General features: G+C 43.3%; 2 protein-coding genes and 1 long non-coding RNA gene across 8 annotated transcripts in view; all 3 read left to right on the top strand.

Moving 5' to 3' along the window:
• fig4a (FIG4 phosphoinositide 5-phosphatase a) overlaps positions 1-5,014 on the top strand; it is a 62,578-nt gene extending 57,564 nt beyond the window's left edge. For 5 of the 6 annotated variants that reach the window (XM_076988106.1, XM_076988107.1, XM_076988109.1 and 2 more), the window contains one exon: positions 4,194-5,014. In XM_076988106.1, coding sequence (XP_076844221.1) covers positions 4,194-4,371 — 178 coding nt within the window. In that variant the 3' untranslated portion in view covers positions 4,372-5,014. The remainder of the gene's footprint in view (positions 1-4,193) is intronic. The other variant, XM_076988108.1, reaches the window with a different exon arrangement.
• Positions 5,015-10,339: 5,325 nt separating this feature from the next.
• On the top strand, positions 10,340-11,513 carry LOC143489310 (uncharacterized). The gene is made up of 2 exons (XR_013124648.1): positions 10,340-10,752; positions 10,821-11,513. It is a non-coding gene; the product is annotated as an uncharacterized LOC143489310 (long non-coding RNA).
• Positions 11,514-11,605: 92 nt separating this feature from the next.
• gpr6 (G protein-coupled receptor 6) lies at positions 11,606-14,062 on the top strand. Its single transcript, XM_076988104.1, has 2 exons — positions 11,606-11,883; positions 12,685-14,062. The coding sequence occupies exon 2, from the start codon at positions 12,701-12,703 to the stop codon at positions 13,691-13,693; it is 993 nt and encodes a 330-aa protein (XP_076844219.1). The 5' UTR covers positions 11,606-11,883; positions 12,685-12,700; the 3' UTR covers positions 13,694-14,062.
• Positions 14,063-18,081: the final 4,019 nt, after the last annotated feature.

The raw sequence follows: 18,081 nt of genomic DNA, 5'->3' as shown, positions 1-18,081 counted from the left end.
AACACAGCAGCACTTGTGGGAAGACCGTTATATAAAGGGGTCAGTAAAGCTTTGTAAGTGTCCACTCGATCCATAAATATTGAACTTTTATCGTTATTTCCTGGCAGACTATACAGAGGCTGCATTTTGATTTATACTAACAAATACAGCTGTAACGGTCATTGTTAGTGAGTGTGTGTGTTTGAGCATGTTTGGGTGTGTGTACATCTAGTGTGTGTGATTGAGCATGTTTGGGTGTGTGTACTTCTAGTGTGTGTGTTTGAGCATGTTTGGGTGTGTGTACATCTAGTGTGTGTGTTTGAGCATGTTTGGGTGTGTGTACATCTAGTGTGTGTGTTTGAGCATGTTTGGGTGTGTGTACTTCTAGTGTGTGTGTTTGTGCATGTTTGGGTGTGTGTACATCTAGTGTGTGTGTTTGAGCATGTCTGGGTGTGTGTACATCTAGTGTGTGTGTTTGAGCATGTCTGGGTGTGTGTACATCTAGTGTGTGTGTTTGAGCATGTTTGGGTGTGTGTACATCTAGTGTGTGTGTTTGAGCATGTTTGGGTGTGTGTACATCTAGTGTGTGTGTTTGAGCATGTCTGGGTGTGTGTACTTCTAGTGTGTGTGTTTGAGCATGTCTGGGTGTGTGTACTTCTAGTGTGTGTGTTTGAGCATGTCTGGGTGTGTGTACTTCTAGTGTGTGTGTTTGAGCATGTTTGGGTGTGTGTACATCTAGTGTGTGTGTTTGAGCATGTTTGGGTGTGTGTACTTCTAGTGTGTGTGTTTGAGCATGTTTGGGTGTGTGTACTTCTAGTGTGTGTGTTTGAGCATGTTTGGGTGTGTGTACATCTAGTGTGTGTGTTTGAGCATGTTTGGGTGTGTGTACTTCTAGGTGAGCGAGGGATGTCAGTTCTAAGCATGTCTTTGTGTGAGTGGGTTCTCTGAGTGGGTTCTCTGAGTGGGTTCTCTGAGTGGGCCACTCTCAGGAAGCATGGAGAGAGCCCTTGTATGGTCACTAAATGAAAGGGAAAGACCATGTAAAGCACTCAGAGGGACAACAGAGTGGACAGAGCTGTGTTCACAGACCTACCTGTGTTACACAGGAAGGCACAGAGTTGTGTTCACAGACCTACCTGTGTTACACAGGAAGGCACAGAGTTGAGTTCACAGACCAAACTGTGTTACACAGGAAGGCACAGAGTTGAGTTCACAGACCAAACTGTGTTACACAGGAAGGCACAGAGTTGAGTTCACAGACCAAACTGTGTTACACAGGAAGGCACAGAGTTGAGTTCACAGACCAAACTGTGTTACACAGGAAGGCACAGAGTTGAGTTCACAGACCAAACTGTGTTACACAGGAAGGCACAGAGCCAGAGGGGGTTGTGCACAGTTCTAGCCTGCTGTGACCCATTATGGTCAGTAGTAGTTCTGCTCATGAAAGGAAACAGGACAGTTCCTTTCGAAATAACTAACACACCAGCTTGTGTTTGGCTCTGTGTTGTGAAGTCAATCATTTGGCCCAGTATTCCATCCTTTTCTTCGAATTGAAAGAATCTGTAGTCCAGAATCACTTTTATTATATAAAAAAAAAAAAAAAATGACAAACAAAATCGTCATCATTTTTGTTATTGTTAGACTTGGATATAGGACTTTCTTAACAGCTTAAGTTAAATCATAATAAAAACATTGAAGTTAAAAGCTTTTCATTACTAGATGTTTCTGGGATTTGTTTGATTGTGTTATAATCAGAGGCGGTCTTTGCATAGAGGTATTGCTAGGCAACTGCCTTGGGCCCCTCCCACTGCAGCCCACTGTAGGGGCCCCCTGACTAGCTAATTTATTTCTCGCATATTAATGTTGATGGGCCCCCTAGCTACATTCGCCTTGAGCCCCCAAATTGCTAAGTCCGCCACTGGATATAATACTACTTCCTACCCACACCACCATCTCAAGATCTTCTGAGATACCTCAACAGCCTGCTGCCGCCAATAAGTTGCTATATCACCAGTTGTGATTTTCACAATTAGTCCTCCGCATTTACCCACACACAACACACACACAAACACACACTAGTGATCACTAGGGGGCTGTAGTGCACACACACACACACACACACACACACACACACACACACACAGGGGACTTGCTCATGGCCTCGGGCCTGGGAATCGAACCCACGACCCTCCGGTCATAAGACTGGTTCCCTTAATACTTTCCTCCAGCTCTGATTGTTCTTTGGTGCTGGATAACTCCACCGTTCAGGCGCAGACAGCTGTTTCTGCCTCAGTAAGTTCTTCTCAACTTTGATGACGGTTCTTGAAGCACTTCTCCCAGATCTTGAGTCTGGTTTGTCCTCCAGCACAGTTTTGCCTTACCTGAGTTGTATAACAGGATTTGTTTAAAACAGAATATATGGATTATCATCACATATAGATTCTTTCATTGTTTTGATACTGTCCTGTTTTCTAAAAAGTATTTGCGTGTGTCCTCTGCGTGGTTAGTCTGAGGTAATGATAATGTAGTTTGTAGATAATTATATGGGTGTCTGAGACACCAGAGTGACACAGACGTCCCTGACACATCGAGGACAATTTACGAGCAAAATGCAAAAATGAATAAGAAGATCTGGGTGATCTGTGACTGGGTTACTGGAGATCTGGGTGATCTGTGACTGGGTTACTGGTGATCTGTGACTGGGTTACTGGAGATCTGGGTGATCTGTGACTGGGTTACTGGAGATCTGGGTGATCTGTGACTGGGTTACTGGATAACATCTATCTCTTACAATTGAAGCAAATTCCCATTTTATCATGTTTGCTGTGTCCTCTCAAGATGATTATTCATTCATTTGATTTTTAAAGCTTGCTGCATTGTTTGCTGGGATGCATTAGAAATAGAATATTAGCAGGAAAAAGTATCATTTATATCAAGTAAAGCATCAAGTAAACCATGCCAATTGCTTTGATAACTGCAGTTTGTCAAATGTAGTAAATATTAGCTAACAGTGCGCGCTATTCAGATCTGGTCTTTGCTGTCTTGCTGTGTCTTTCTTTGTGCCGTTGTTTTGTTGAACATAATACTTGAACCTGATTCGTTACTGATCTGAGGTGTCCACTATAAAAGGCTAAAGTGACCAGTTTGTACTAGCGTGTCCCCTATAATCGGCTAACGTGACCAGTTTGTATTAGCATGTCCCCTATAATGGGCTAACGTGACCAGTTTCTACTAGCGTGTCCCCTATAATGGGCTAACGTGACCAGTTTGTATTAGCATGTCCACTATAATGGGCTAACGTGACCAATTTGTATTAGCGTGTCCACTATAATGGGCTAACGTGACCAGTGTGTACTAGCGTGTCAACTATAATGGGCTAACATGACCAGTTTGTACTAGCGTATCCACTATAATGGGCTAACATGACCAGTTTGTACTAGCATGTTCACTATAATGGGCTAACGTGACCAGTTTGTACTAGCATGTCTACTATAATGGGCTAACGTGACCAGTATGTACTAGCGTGTCTACTATAATGGGCTAACGTGACCAGTATGTACTAGCGTGTCCATTTAATGGGCTACTGTGTCCAGGCTAACGTGACCAGTTTGTACTAGTGTTTACTCTTTAATGGGCTACTGCGTCCAGGCTAATGTGACCTGTTTGTACTAGCTTGTCCACTTTAGTGGGCTCACGTGACCAGTTCGTCCCCATTAATGTTTCCCAGGGTAATTCTGACATATGGAGCTAAAATAGCTCACAGATTAATTGTTTTCTGCTACAAAGCAAATAAATGAAACTGCACTTCTCTCTCCAATAACACACATGAAACTGTATGATTATATTTAGATCTCATCACAGACTACACGCTGACTCAGCCTCCCACACCTGAGTCATTTTACCTACAGAAACCTGGACTGTATCACCAACAGTGCCTCGCCTTTTGATATTCGTTTTTTAAATAAAACTAATGGGCTTCATGCTCACTTTATAAGATCTTATGAGCAAATCCTGTTCAATCAGAACGTTTGAGATTAAGAGCTGCTTCCTCACTCATGATGGGTTCCTAGGGGACCCCACCCTCAGAACGATGGAGGAACCACTGAGGAACTTCACCCAGTCCTGGAGGACACATGGGGTTTGGAGTGTCTCATTGGTCCATTTGTCTTCGTTTTGTCTGGTTGTCAAACACTCTGCCTTTGTCACCATTTCAGAGTTCCTGTGTCCTCGTTCAGTGTGGACAGCGTTTATGGGGTGGTGCCCCCCCTGGTGGACGTGGACAGCCGCTACATCTTCGAGTGCCACATTGAGGCAGGCCAGGGCCTGATCAGATCTCCACGCAGAGAAGACCTGCTTGTGTACCGCGAGTACGTCAGAAACCGCTACATGTGATTCAGGTTTGTCATGTGTTCTCTACTTTCTTTTCAGTGGCTAAATCAGTTGGTCTGGTTGGGCCAATGAGCACATGTTTATCTAAAAGGTTATAATGACATTACCCTTAATCTACGCACAGGAAGGTCTTGATAAACGTAGCATTTTCCACTGACCTTCATCATTAGCAATCAGCATCCAGCATCCAGGAAAATGGTCTGATTGGACTGGTACCAACTTGCACCTTCGGTTTGGCAAAGACTGAGAATGTCCGTGTTTTATTCAACTTTCTTTTATAGTTTTTTTAAACACGCAAACCAGTGGTAAGTGATCGAAATCAATATATTACAATTTGATTATTCTTTAAATGGTTTATTTTTTATTTGCCCTAGCTGTGGACCCCCAGTGTCTAGTTCTTTTAGGAGAATGATGATGATTCCTCCAGTCACATTGGTTTTTGTTTCTTTTTTAACTTGTTAATTGATTTACAGCATCGGCATGATTGTAACCAGTTTGAAACTAAACCACTGCTGTGTTCTGTTTGCCTTCATCATTTATCCTGTTCAGCTGCTTCTGTGTGATGGTCTTCATGTCAGTCATGGTGCTGATGTCAATCACTTTGATGCATTACATTTGTGTATTTATTAAACTTGTGTCCAAATAATTGGGTTTTGTGTTTCGTTTGTCACGACAACATAGGGATTAAGTGTTTGTGCCATAGCACATGCGTCTCACACACCTTCATTACCCAGCGCTCTTTAGTTTGTATCTTTTTTAGATGTAATTATTCTGTGATGTTTTTCTTGCCGTATTCAGTAGTCCTCATCATTTATACCAGCCAGCTCTCCCCCTCTCTCTCACTCACTCTCTCACTCCTTCTCTCTCTCACTCCCTCTCTCACTCTCTCTCTCCTTCTCTCTCTCACTCCCTCTCTCACTCCTTCTCTCTCTCACTCCCTCTCTCACTCTCTCTCTCCTTCTCTCTCTCACTCCCTCTCTCACTCCTTCTCCCTCTCTCTCACTCCCTCTCTCACTCCTTCTCTTTCTTTCTCTCTCTCTCCCTCCCTCCCTCCCTCTCAGTGTTAACAGGTGTTGATAAATGTGAGACAGGATCTCTGGTCTCTTCTCCTTTTCCACACTCATCTCCTTCTTTTGTTCACGGGCCTCGTGAGTCTAGATGTAGACACTCTTGCCCTCGTTGCTATAGAAACAGGAGCGGGGGGAAGTCACATGCATCAGGGTAGCGATGACACGATGGTCTCTCTCTATCTCTCTCGGTCTCATTCAACACTTGGACATACACACATTCACGGGCTCTGTGCTACGCTGTGGCCATCACACATGGACGAGGGCCCGAAGCTCTTGTGTGATAGACCAGGGAAGATAATCACCCTGGAAGAAAACAAGTCCGACATGTTTTCAACCTCCAGCACTTACTGAGGGACGGGAAACGTGCACACACACACATGCTGCTGTTGTGCGTTGAGTGGTGACTCAGTCAACAATACCATGTCTTCAGACAGTAAAAATAGCCCTTTGAGTTCAAGCAGAAACAAATGTTTTTCTATTCCAATTGTAATAACTCAGTCTGGGCTTTGGCACACAGCCAACAGTGACTCAGTTTAGGGTGATAATCCAGAAATGTCTGTTCTTGTGTTGGAACAGAAATAAGAGTGAGGGAGATGTTAGAGTAGTCGGACAGTGCGGACGTGTTCTCTTCTTCGTTCTCACACCCAGACTCTCCATCACACGCTGATCTCCGCTGCAGTCCTTATCAGTGCTGGTGCTGCCATACTGAGCATTAAGTCCAGTTGTGAAGCCAGCGTACACCCCTCTCTGACCACTTTTGGACTCCTCCAGGCTCTGTTGATGACTGCTGACCTGACACAGATGTAGAAGGACTGGGGGGGGGGGGGGGGGGGGTGACCATCAGTCAGGTCAGTCTGACTTAGCAGGTTTCCTCTTCAACACCTTTTAAATCGACTTTTATTCCTTATGAAAAGCTTTGTGTCTGAAAGTGTACAAACACACACACACACCACACACGCACACACACTGCTGATACAGGATCTAGTTTCATTACAAGTCCCATAGTTTCCAAAAATTGAGCAGTTACATGTGCAAGTTAACTGAAAAAATAACAAATTCAAATGCTTTGTATCGAGACTAAAGACCTTCAGATATTCAGGTTTCTTCAGGTGTTTAGAAGGTTATGAGGAGCCATTCATCTGCAGACCCAAGGTGTTCATCTGTTCTGGTGTTTGTTCCTTCACTAAGCAAAAACCACAAAGAGTCTTCACAGCTGTCTCTCCTTTCTGACCTTTACACGCTTTCCTAGTTTTTTTTTTTACGATTTGTCTAATTTGGTTTTGTCTTCTCTGAAGACATTTTGTCTTCTCCTCTCATACGCCTCCACCCACTTCTCCACCCCTGCTCTACACACCCCACATCCTTGCTACACGTAGCTTCATGCATCTAGTTTATAATTGCAGCTCTCACCAGTTTCCTCTTGCTGTGTGTCTGCCCCTCTGCACTCCTACACCCTCCTGTGTGGGTGTCAAATGTGCGACTGTCACTTATGTAATCACACTTTCTGTTGTTTTGGCCTAATTCACCAGGTGTGAACAGGGAGAGTGTGGAACTCAGTGATCACAGTGAAGAAGTCGTACATTACAGCATTATGCAGTATTTTCTGTCTAAGATAAATAGTCTTCTGTCCACAATTTGAAAATTATTATTGTTCATTGGATTAATCATCTCATACATAAAACATGCATGTATAGAATTACTGCAAAAAGGACTTTCAACTCTATATATTCCTATCATAAAGGTTTTCCCAGGTAAAAATGTCAATACCACTCACATGAACATGTTTATAATTAACACATCTGCAAAAGCTTTGTGGGTGAGCATTTACTATAAGTGTCTTTCCACTTGTCTGAAAGAAAATGATCAAAAACACACAAGTGTCTGCAGCTTCTTAAATGTCATTGTAGCTTTATTTGGATCTGGGATCTCGATATTTTTGGCAGTGGACACTAGAGGGAAAAAACCCATGGTGATCAATTTATAGGAGAATGATTGCAGATTTAACACAAAGTACTAAATTCAGCAAAATTATGAAAGTGACAGCAGATGTAAAAGACCATAACCAATCACCATCACAGGCTTGATAACCAATCACCATCACAGGCTTGATAACCAATCACCATCACAGGCTTGATAACCAATCACCATCACAGGCTTGATGGGCTTCATACTTGAATTGCCACAGCAACAATGTGAAAAAAACATGCTGTGATATTGTACATTGATACTGTAGTCAAAACAATATGCACAGATTATATATTAATTGCAACAGCAAATTGTAACTGGATTATAGAGGATTAACATTCAATTGGTAACTGATCTACTGGAAAGTGACACTAATTTAAAACGTGGATAATGGTGTAACAATGCTTTGATAATCACTTCATTTGAGGTCACACTGCATTAATAATAATCACTTCACTTCATTTGAGGTCACACTGCATTAATAATAATCACTTCACTTCATTTGAGGTCACACTGCATTAATAATAATCACTTCACTTCATTTGAGGTCACACTGCATTAATAATAATCACTTCACTTCATTTGAGGTCACACTGCATTAATAACAATCACTTCACCTCATTTGAGGTCACACTGCATTAATAACAATCACTTCACTTCATTTGAGGTCACACTGCATTAATAATAATCACTTCACTTCATTTGAGGTCACACTGCATTAATAATAATCACTTCACTTCATTTGAGGTCACACTGCATTAATAACAATCACTTCACCTCATTTGAGGTCACACTGCATTAATAACACAGGTCAACAGCATTTTTGGGGCCAAAGATATTTCAACGAATTTAGGGTAACTTTGGGGTGCTGATTCTGAATATGTCATCAGTTTTGCCAGATTGGCTCAAGTTTTTGAGATTTTTCGTGAAATATGTAAAAAAAACACACTATGTGTGGTGCCCAAGACTTGTCTTGGTCCCCAAGCATAACCCCAAAATAGGCCAAATACACTTTTTTTATGAAGTCTGTTATGTTTCTTCTATGTTTTTGCAGTGTATATTCACCACAAATGTAACAGAATGTGTCTGGATCGTTACGACAACTTCTTCTTGTGCTATAAATGCTATATGCTAATGCTATATAAGTGCTATAAGTAAGATACCAAAAATCTCAAAAACTTGAGCCAATCTGGGAAAACTGATAGCATATTCAGAATCAGCACCCCAAAAATACCCCAAATTCATTAAAATATTTTGGGCACCAGTAAATTTTTTATTTTTTGTTGACCTGTGTAATAATCACTTCACTTCATATGAGGTCACACTGCTTTGATAATAATCACTTCATTTTATTGATTATCTTGGACCTCTAGCTCTGGTGTGAGTATATATCCGTGATACATGAACAGGGACGACTTGCTGTTTGATTCTCCTATCGAGAACTTCAAATTACAGAATGTTCAGATGGTTTTGTTGTAGCATCATGGAACAAAAGACAATGGTGCCAAGATTTTTTAAAACCAAAATCACAACATCAGTGGTTTGTTTTAGCATTGTGATGGAAAAACTATACTGGGATATCATGTAAATTTGTTATTAAAGAGATCACATGCAGTGTGGCTTGCTCATTGGGGGCTAGGACTCGGAACTTGTAAAGCTGCTTTGTGACAACAACTGTTGTAAAAAGCGCTATATAAATAAAATTTGATTGATGGATGATATGCACACATCAAGAATATACAGCTAATATAGTTAAAATCAAAGCTCAAATAGAGCAAAATTGCATGTGAGTATGAAACTTCTGTTGAATAAACTATCTGCATGTTTATTCAAACATGATGTTGTCTGAATTCTGTTATTTGGAAGGAATTACTTCCACTTATTCCTTGATGGATGAACTACCACATCGTCCAGATGTGTCTGGAATCGTCCTGTTGTTAAAGTCCAGGATTAATAGTCTGCAGTTTGAAGAGAATCACCTTTGTTTTAAACAGCATGACTACCTGTGCAGGGTTGCTATGTAACTTGGATGAATCTGTTTCCAAGCTAACATCGATCTGGCATTACCTCAGATTCTACCATTACTCAGATTAACCAATTAGAAAACAGACCATTGCATCTTTTTGCTGGTGTTCACATGTTTGAGGAGTCCATCTCACAACCGTAATGGCTGCTTTCTAGATTCCTCTGTCCTGCCTTCTCCTAGCCCTGACTCAGAAATCAACGGTACTCTCCTGTTTCTACGGTACTCTCCTGTTTCTACGGTACTCTCCTGTTTCTATGGTACTCTGCTGTTTCTACAGTACTCCGCTGTTTCTACGGTACTCTGCCGTTTCTATGGGCATCAACCTTCTGATTGTCCTTGGAGGAATCAAGGACAGAAGAGTGAGAAAACACGGGTGTGTCCTCTGGGCAGACTCTTCTGACTGCAGTATGGGATGCATGTCTGTCTGTCTGTCTGTCTGTCTGCCTGCCTTGGTATAAAATCTCCATCTCTAGGTTCATGAAGTTCAGTTTAAAAAAGGTGCAACATTTTCCAAAATTTCAACCTTTTGATCACCAAGGCTCCTGAAACACCTGGACGCCATGTGCTATTGAACACACCCCCTTTCCTTCTTTGAGGAAAACTCACTTTGTGCATTGCCGGTGATGCTGCCACCTGCTGGTTTGCAAGGGATTCAAGCCCTAGTTTGCCTGATTGTCTGTTTGGTTAGTTACACCAATGCCCCAGGGCACACAGAACAAAACGTTTACACTCAGAATTCAGTATTCTCAGAATTCAGTACACCTGTTATAAGAAGCCTGTACCTTTTGGAAGCAGCTGTGTTTTTCTGAAATGATGAAACACAGATGACTGTACCACTCCATTGGGGGGGGGGGGGGGTTCATCAGCTGTAGTTTGCTTGGTGTGTGAGATACACACAGGCAACCAGGAGCTGATAGAATGTATTACAATATATTAGTGCTTTAAATTGCTTTTCAATGAAATTGTGAATCTTCTACATTTTACATCTAATTTATCACCTTTTAAATACATTAAATTATGTGTAAAATAAGGTGTACATGTGCAGATGTTTGTGTGTGTGTAGATGTGTATGTAGGTGCGTAGATGAGTGTGTAGATGTGTATGTAGGTGTGTAGATGTGTGTGTAAATGTGGATGTAGGTGTGTAGGTGTGTCTGTATGTAGTGTAGATGAGTGTGTAGGTGTGTAGATGTAATGTGTGTAGATGTGTATGTAGTTGTGTAAATGAGTGTGTAGGTGTGTATGTAGTTGTGTAGATGAGTGTGTAGGTGTGTAGATGTGTATGTAGTTGTGTAGATGAGTGTGTAGGTGTGTAGATGTAGATGTGTGTAGATGTAGATGTGTATGTAGTTGTGTAGATGTAGATGTGTGTAGGTGTGTAGATGTGTGTAGGTGTGTAGATGTAGATGTGTGTAGATGTGTATGTAGTTGTGTAGATGTAGATGTGTGTAGGTGTGTAGATGTGTGTAGGTGTGTGTGTAGATGTCCCTGCGTGTCCAGCCGATGCCCAGACAGAACATGTGGTCTCATCTCCTCCAGGCTTGTTAAAAGCACAACGTTGTTTTACATGAATTGTTGTATCAGCAACTAATGACTAGAAGTCTGCAATGAAGAAGGAACGACCTAAAGGGTAACGGATACCCAACGACCTAAATGGTAACGGATACCCGACGACCTAAAGGGTAACGGATACCTGACGACCTAAAGGGTAACGGATACCCGACGACCTAAAGGGTAACGGATACCCGACGACCTAAAGGGTAACGGATACCCGACGACCTAAAGGGTAACGGATACCCGACGACCTAAAGGGTAACGGATACCCGACGACCTAAAGGGTAACGGATACCCGACGACCTAAAGGGTAACGGATACCCGACGACCTAAAGGGTAACGGATACCCGACGACACATTCTGAAATGTAAACACGTGTTTCTTTGATTTAGCTTAGACTTCACTGAACCATGCTAACATAAAGAATATTGCTGTTGGTATTAAAAATTTTCTTGTACTTAATTGTACTAATTTATCTTAATATAAACTTTAATTTCCATTTCAGTTTATTTCCACAAAGTACATTTTGTTGTTAGATGAAAATATTATTGTTATTATTGCTATTATTATTATTATTATTATTATTGTTATTATTATTATATAACTGAAGCAGGATCTACTGCTTAACGAGAGACACATTGATAGAGCGCGAGAGAGAGAGCTTGACGTCATTCACGTTTATTAGCGGTTTACGCGGTTCCCACAACCATCACACTCCGCTCGTGCTCGGACACGTACGGTGAACGCCCGCCTGCCTCGGGCCGAGTCGGCGTCCAGTCTCCCATGTTCGGGGAGAGAAAATGGACTAGGGGTTTCACCCGAGAGGTTTGAAGGACAGGAAGCCTGTTCAAGACTTTTACAAAGAAAAGGCGATCCCAGTTTCCTCCATGTGAAGGAAAAGGTATGCACAAACCTTTACTCTAGTAAACATTTTTTACGTTTTATTTCTCAGTGTTATGTTGGCTTACCTATACGCTAAACCAGGTATCATCAAATGGCGGACCGCGGTCCGGATCCGGACCCGAACGCCGTCCTGTCCGGACCCAATCACATTCCTGATTAACTGGATACGGACCCAAATGCCAAAAAAATTTTAACGGGAGACTATATTTTAAACCGGAGAATTTATTTTCAGACGAGTGTTACGTTCACCACCCATTTGAGTGTTAGTTTCTCCCCCCGCTCAACAACTTTAGTTCTTGACAGGTCTGCCGCGGACCCGGACCTAAGGTCTGAGCTATCTGCCAAAAATGGACCGCGGAAAGATTTAATTGATTACCCCTGCGCTAAACCATTTGCTATAAAAGCGTCTTTCAGCACCATGGATAGTGGCATAGGCGCTTTTCAATTCCTCGTGTGTCATGATTCCGGCGTTCGCTTTGATCTTCACTACCTATAAATCGCTTTAATGTGGAATCGGCGAGTTTTTCCCTGCCGCTGTCGGCTTGCCTGGCTCATTGCGAGCCTTAACACGGGTTCTCTGCGAATGATTTAAGTAAAACTGCTTTGTGATTACACATTTTGTAAAAATCGCTTGACTTTAACTGAATCTAGAAATAGTAATCCAGAACTTTTCCAGCAGCCCAGTGTGACTGGACAGAAATACCACAATAACTGTCGGATTGCAAATTTCATACGTTTAACTTTTGTGTAAATATTGTTAGTCTGATCTCACATTAAGATTGACTGGTCTGTTCTTCAGGGCGATCACCGAAGAGATGAACAGGAGTGTGATGACCAATGAGAGCGAGGCCGGGCTGCCCGTGGCCTCGTGGATGGACGCCGAAGTCTTAAACGACAGCCTCGCGCTCTCGTCTTCGTCCTTTGACTTTCCCGTGAATCCGTGGGACATCATGCTGTGCCTCTCCGGTACCGTGATCGCGTGCGAGAACGCCATTGTGGTGGCGATCATCTTCTACACACCGACACTGCGCGCGCCCATGTTCGTGCTGATCGGCAGCCTTGCGACCGCCGACCTCCTCGCGGGGATGGGATTAATTTTGAATTTTGTGTTCCAGTACATGATCTCCTCGGAGACCATCAGCCTTATCACGGTTGGCTTCCTCGTGGCCTCTTTCACCGCCTCTATCAGCAGCCTCCTCGCCATCACGGTGGACCGCTACTTCTCCCTGTACAATGCCCTGACGTACTTCTCGGAGAAGACGCTGCACTATGTGCACCTGATGATGTTGGGCACGTGGGGCGCGTCGTTGTGCCTCGGGCTGCTGCCCGTACTGGGCTGGAACTGCATGGAGGACGTGGCCTCGTGCAGCATCGTGCGGCCCTTGACGCGCACCAACGTGACCTTCTTAGCCGCGTCCTTTTTCGTGATCTTCGTTGTCATGCTTAGCCTGTACTTTAAAATCTGCAAAATCGTGTGTCGCCACGCGCACCAGATCGCGCTGCAACAGCATTTCTTCACCTCGTCGCACTACGCGGTCACCAAGAAGGGAGTCTCCACGCTCGCCATCATTCTTGGGACGTTTGGGGCGAGCTGGCTGCCTTTTGCCATTTACTGCTTGGTAGGTGAACGCGAATACCCGGCGGTCTACACCTACGCCACGTTACTGCCCGCTACCTACAACTCCATGATCAATCCCATCATTTACGCCTACCGGAACACCGAGATTCAGCGCTCGCTGTGCGCGCTGTTTTGTGGATGCTTTCAGACCAATATGTCATATCGCTCAAGGTCGCCCAGCGAAGTCTAGATTTTCCCTGAGTTTATCTGAGAACGACGAATGCTGTTTTTGACATTGCTTTACATTGTCTCTGTTAATCTTGAACGTGTGAACTCAACGCTTGTATGCTGCGCAATTGCACTTTACTAAGACTCGAGCCAACGGAGACTCCGTCTCAATGCTGTGAACAACGGACTTTTGTGGTCGACAAAGCAACAAACTCGCATAAGAATGTATTCAAACCATCGAAAGTGAGAAACTAGCACTTTACAGGAAGATTTTAAATGCCAAAGCAGTATTGTACAGGCCTGTATTTAAAGTACTGTTTATGAGTGATTTATGTGATGGATATTTTTAATCATGTAAAATTATGACTGTACATTTTATACCAGAGAGAACATAAATAAACAAGGAAAAACCTGGCTAATTATTTTTGGAATGTTGATTTCTCCCATAGTTGGAGTGAGAAAGAAAGCGACCCTAAAAATAAATCCTGTCTAACCAATTTGCCATATACACACACCCTAAAAGAGTCAAATAGGTTTAGTCCCCATAGGTTTGGTCCCCATAGGTTTAGTCCCCATAGGTTTAGACCCCATAGGTTTAGACCCCATAGGTTTAGACCCCATAGGTTTAGTCCCCATAGGTTTAGACCCCATAGGTTTAGTCCCCATAGGTTTAGTCCCCATAGGTTTAGACCCCAACTTCAGCCGTAAGTAGTTTTAGAGTAAAAGTAAAGTGCTCTTAATGTTGAAACACGAATTACGTCTTTGCTTAGATATTTTCAAAAACAAAACAATTATCCGTCTTATCGTTCGGACGGATGAAACTTGTTTGTGGGTTTTACGATGTAAAGACATAAAGACATAAATATATGCCCACGCGCTCCTTATCTGTAGGCAGGGACGCCGCTCGAGTCGTCTCTCCTCATCGATTAGGGTTAAACGGCGGTTTCGACGTCCCGTGTACCACACTGATGTGTTGACTCACATCGCTATTTTGATTTGTTTTAGCGTTTTCACTGCGCTGTCAGAAAGCCGTGGGCGCAGGGACGCACATCACGCTCTTTAGCGGCGAGTTTAATCAGCTGGCTGTGGTTACGAAGTGAACAAGAGAGAGTTGTCTGTCTGATGGATGGTTTAGCAGCACAGCAGGACGCGGATATTGGCGGTTTGTGTGCCTGGCCGTTAACCGTTCAGCGCTGTCACTCAATCAGATGAGACACAACTTACAGATGCTCGTGTTTTATTGACTCCAATAAAAGTGACGTAAGCCTGTGTGCTGAAGGCGGCACGCGACTGATGCAGGTCGCTGTCCATTGTGGTGAAGCTGCTCGCGTTGCTAAGCGCACAAAGTGACGGACTGGCAGACAGCTTTAGTTTAAAACGATTCATAGTTACAACGATCGTTTATCTATGCAAATGTCCGGGTGCATAACTTTAAAAAAATAAAATAACGAATAACAGAAACACGCAATCGGTGTCCATTGTGTGTTGTTGCTGAGTGGTGGAGGCGTGAACCCTGGTTTCGCACGCGCTGTGTTTTTTGTCACCAGGCGCTCTGTTCCACGTGCGCTTCCGGACTCGGTCGCCTCGTGCTGTTTGATGTTTTATTCAGTGCGGCTGTGCCCACGCGCACTGGATCTCCTAATTCGGCGTGAGTGGTGATCTCTCAACCCCACTACGAAGCACGTCAGGCAAACTGTTAGCAGACATCTTCACCAGAAATCGCTCTGGCTGCATTATCCGACCCCGTTTTCGTTATCCGACCCAGTTTTCCTTCTGTCCGTCTTTCACGTGCGAGGACATCAACACGCCCACTCACGCCAGCGCGCGCGCTCTCACCCGGCGCAGTCGTTGATTAAAACACTCCCACTATCCACTGATATCATTGACTCCTGTTCACACACTAGTGTCAGAAAACGGTGGATGGGAAACGTTTTCAATGCCACGACAGTCGATAACACACTGAATAGTGTCAATTCACACAAGTGTATAGTCCAAAGCAAAATGTCGTTCACCCACAGCGAGGGATCACGTGAGTCTATATGCAATGATGTCAGTCTGAAAACATCTTACAGGTGCGCAAAGCAGCTATATTTACATTGACCTTTACGAGAGTTAGTGCACTCGCGAGGTATGGTGAAGTGGTTTACTTTAACATGCAGGGACGTTACACACGATGGTCACTGTATTTCTCCAACTGTCAGTTTTCCAGAGAGCATTCCGTGTTTGACTAAGGATTTCGTTCACTTTGTTACTCCAAAGGTAGAATGATCTGAATGAAACAGCCTCTCGTATCTAAACATTAAAAAAGACGGATTTCCGCCAATTACTTGTTCTTTCCAGAAATATCCTGATCACATCTCAAACACACACGTACACACACAGTGGAGAAAGTGCCGGGTGTAGTAAATGCCTCGGTCTCCACGTGCGCACACAGGTCAGTCCTGATACTCCGCACTAATAAATCTGAGGTCGTTCTACCTTTCCAAATTCAAAACGCAAATACATGGGAATTAAATCCGTTCTAAAATATTCGTTGGTACCTGTTAAACCACGTTTTAAATAACTTGTTTCTTTTCGTTACATTCACAACAACGTTGTAAATGTAAGATAAAACACAAACGTTAACACAACCAGCACATCGAGGCTTGATGGGCCTAGTTCTCTTTGGAAAGTCGATGACCACTAGATGTTTCAAGTTTTCATGAAGGCCTGTTGCTTTATTGTGCTGCGTTTTGACCCTGATGCCTTCGAGTTCTCCTCAGAAATGCGTCGGGCCGAATGGACCAAAGGAATTTACTGCCAGTTATTTTCTGTGAACTTTTCAGTTTGTGGCCCAGCTCGCTCGTGCTAGCGCTCGTGAGATGTCGCTGCATTCTCGTTTCTGCGCGCGCTGAGCCCGGTGAGTCGGAGGGGTGCCACCGAGACCTGAACTCCACGACGCACCAGGAGACTCCGTCTTACTAAACTCACAATACTGGCGCCAGAGTTTGCATGTCAACAACATAACGGTGACATTTGCAATCAGGCGCATACTGTGTGTAAAGCTGAGGGCGAATCATAAGTGCGGGTTAGGGACTATATATGCGGTCATCTGCCCCCTGCTGGTACCACGCCAGTACCACACTAGTACCACACTACCACACTAGTACCACGCCTTTAATGAATCTGGAGTGCTTAGTTCAGGAGTGCGGGCGCAGGTGTGTGTGCGTGTGTGTGTGTGTGTGTGTGTGTGTGCGTGTGTATGATGATTAACTACCTGTCTTCCTGGAAACATAGGCAGGTCTGTCTGCAACTGCCCACTTAAGCACTTTGTACCTCGGGGGTGGGGTTGGTGTTGGTGTGGGGGGTGTAGGGTGGTTGGGTGGATGACAGCATTTACCGTGAACACTGTTGAACGCTGCTCTGAGATTTTCCACACCAACTTAACCAAAGCATGCTGTATTAACGGCGCCATCTAGTGGTGTAGACTTACTCTACATTTACGCCATACACATGGTCCATTTAGACCTTTGTCTTGCGCTCCTAAAATTTACATCCAGACTCAGACTCACTGTCTGCATGTGTCATATATGGAGATTCAATACAATATGGATTCCACAAATTCATATATATATATATATGAATATTGGGCAACACGGTGGCTTGGTGGTTAGCACGTTTGCCTCTCAGCACTGGGGTCTTGTGTTCAAGTCCCTATCTGAGTGGAGTTTCCATGTTCTCCCCGTGTCTGTGTGGGTTTCCTCTGGGGTCTCTGGTAGTGTCTGTGTGTATGTATGTGTGTGTGTGTCCAGTGGTGGATGGTGCTCTGTCACTACGGTCTGTCCTCTCTCCCCTTCCTGCACCCCATTCAGTCCCCCAGGGGGTGTGGATCCCGGTAGAGAGTACGCTGTGTGTGATTGGCTGCTGCTTCTCGCCGGTGTGTGTGTGAGTGATTGGTTGTCTGTGACTTGTACCCGTGTTAAAATTGTAAGGCGCCTTGGGTATTCCGGAAAGGCGCTATATAAATCGAACTTTCATTCATATATATATATATATATATATATATATATATATATATATATATATATATATATATATATATATTATAATGTATATATAATGTATGTATGTATGTATGTATATATATATATATGTGTGTGTTCTAAAGAACATAAATATGACATTTAGAGAATAATGTGACATTTAGATGCTTATAAAGTTTGATGTAAACTAAAGGGTTCTAAATGTTATTTTCATGCAGTGTTGTGTAATACAATTACAAATTAGTGTTTTTACAGGACATGTGCGAAGGTGCCTTTAAAAAAAGTTTTTAGTTCTCATTCAAGCTCCCCAGAGGAGCTTGAAGAGACTCGTGATGACTGAGGGTTGATGGCAGCTTTCTGCATTGTGCTAAAGTGTTATGTTCTTCTC

The sequence above is a fragment of the Brachyhypopomus gauderio genome, unplaced genomic scaffold, assembly GCF_052324685.1.
Source record: "Brachyhypopomus gauderio isolate BG-103 unplaced genomic scaffold, BGAUD_0.2 sc60, whole genome shotgun sequence".
Classification (NCBI taxonomy): Eukaryota; Metazoa; Chordata; class Actinopteri; order Gymnotiformes; family Hypopomidae; genus Brachyhypopomus; species Brachyhypopomus gauderio.
The sequence above is the reverse complement of the archived record's forward strand: the minus strand, read 5'-3'. Positions and strand labels throughout refer to the sequence as shown.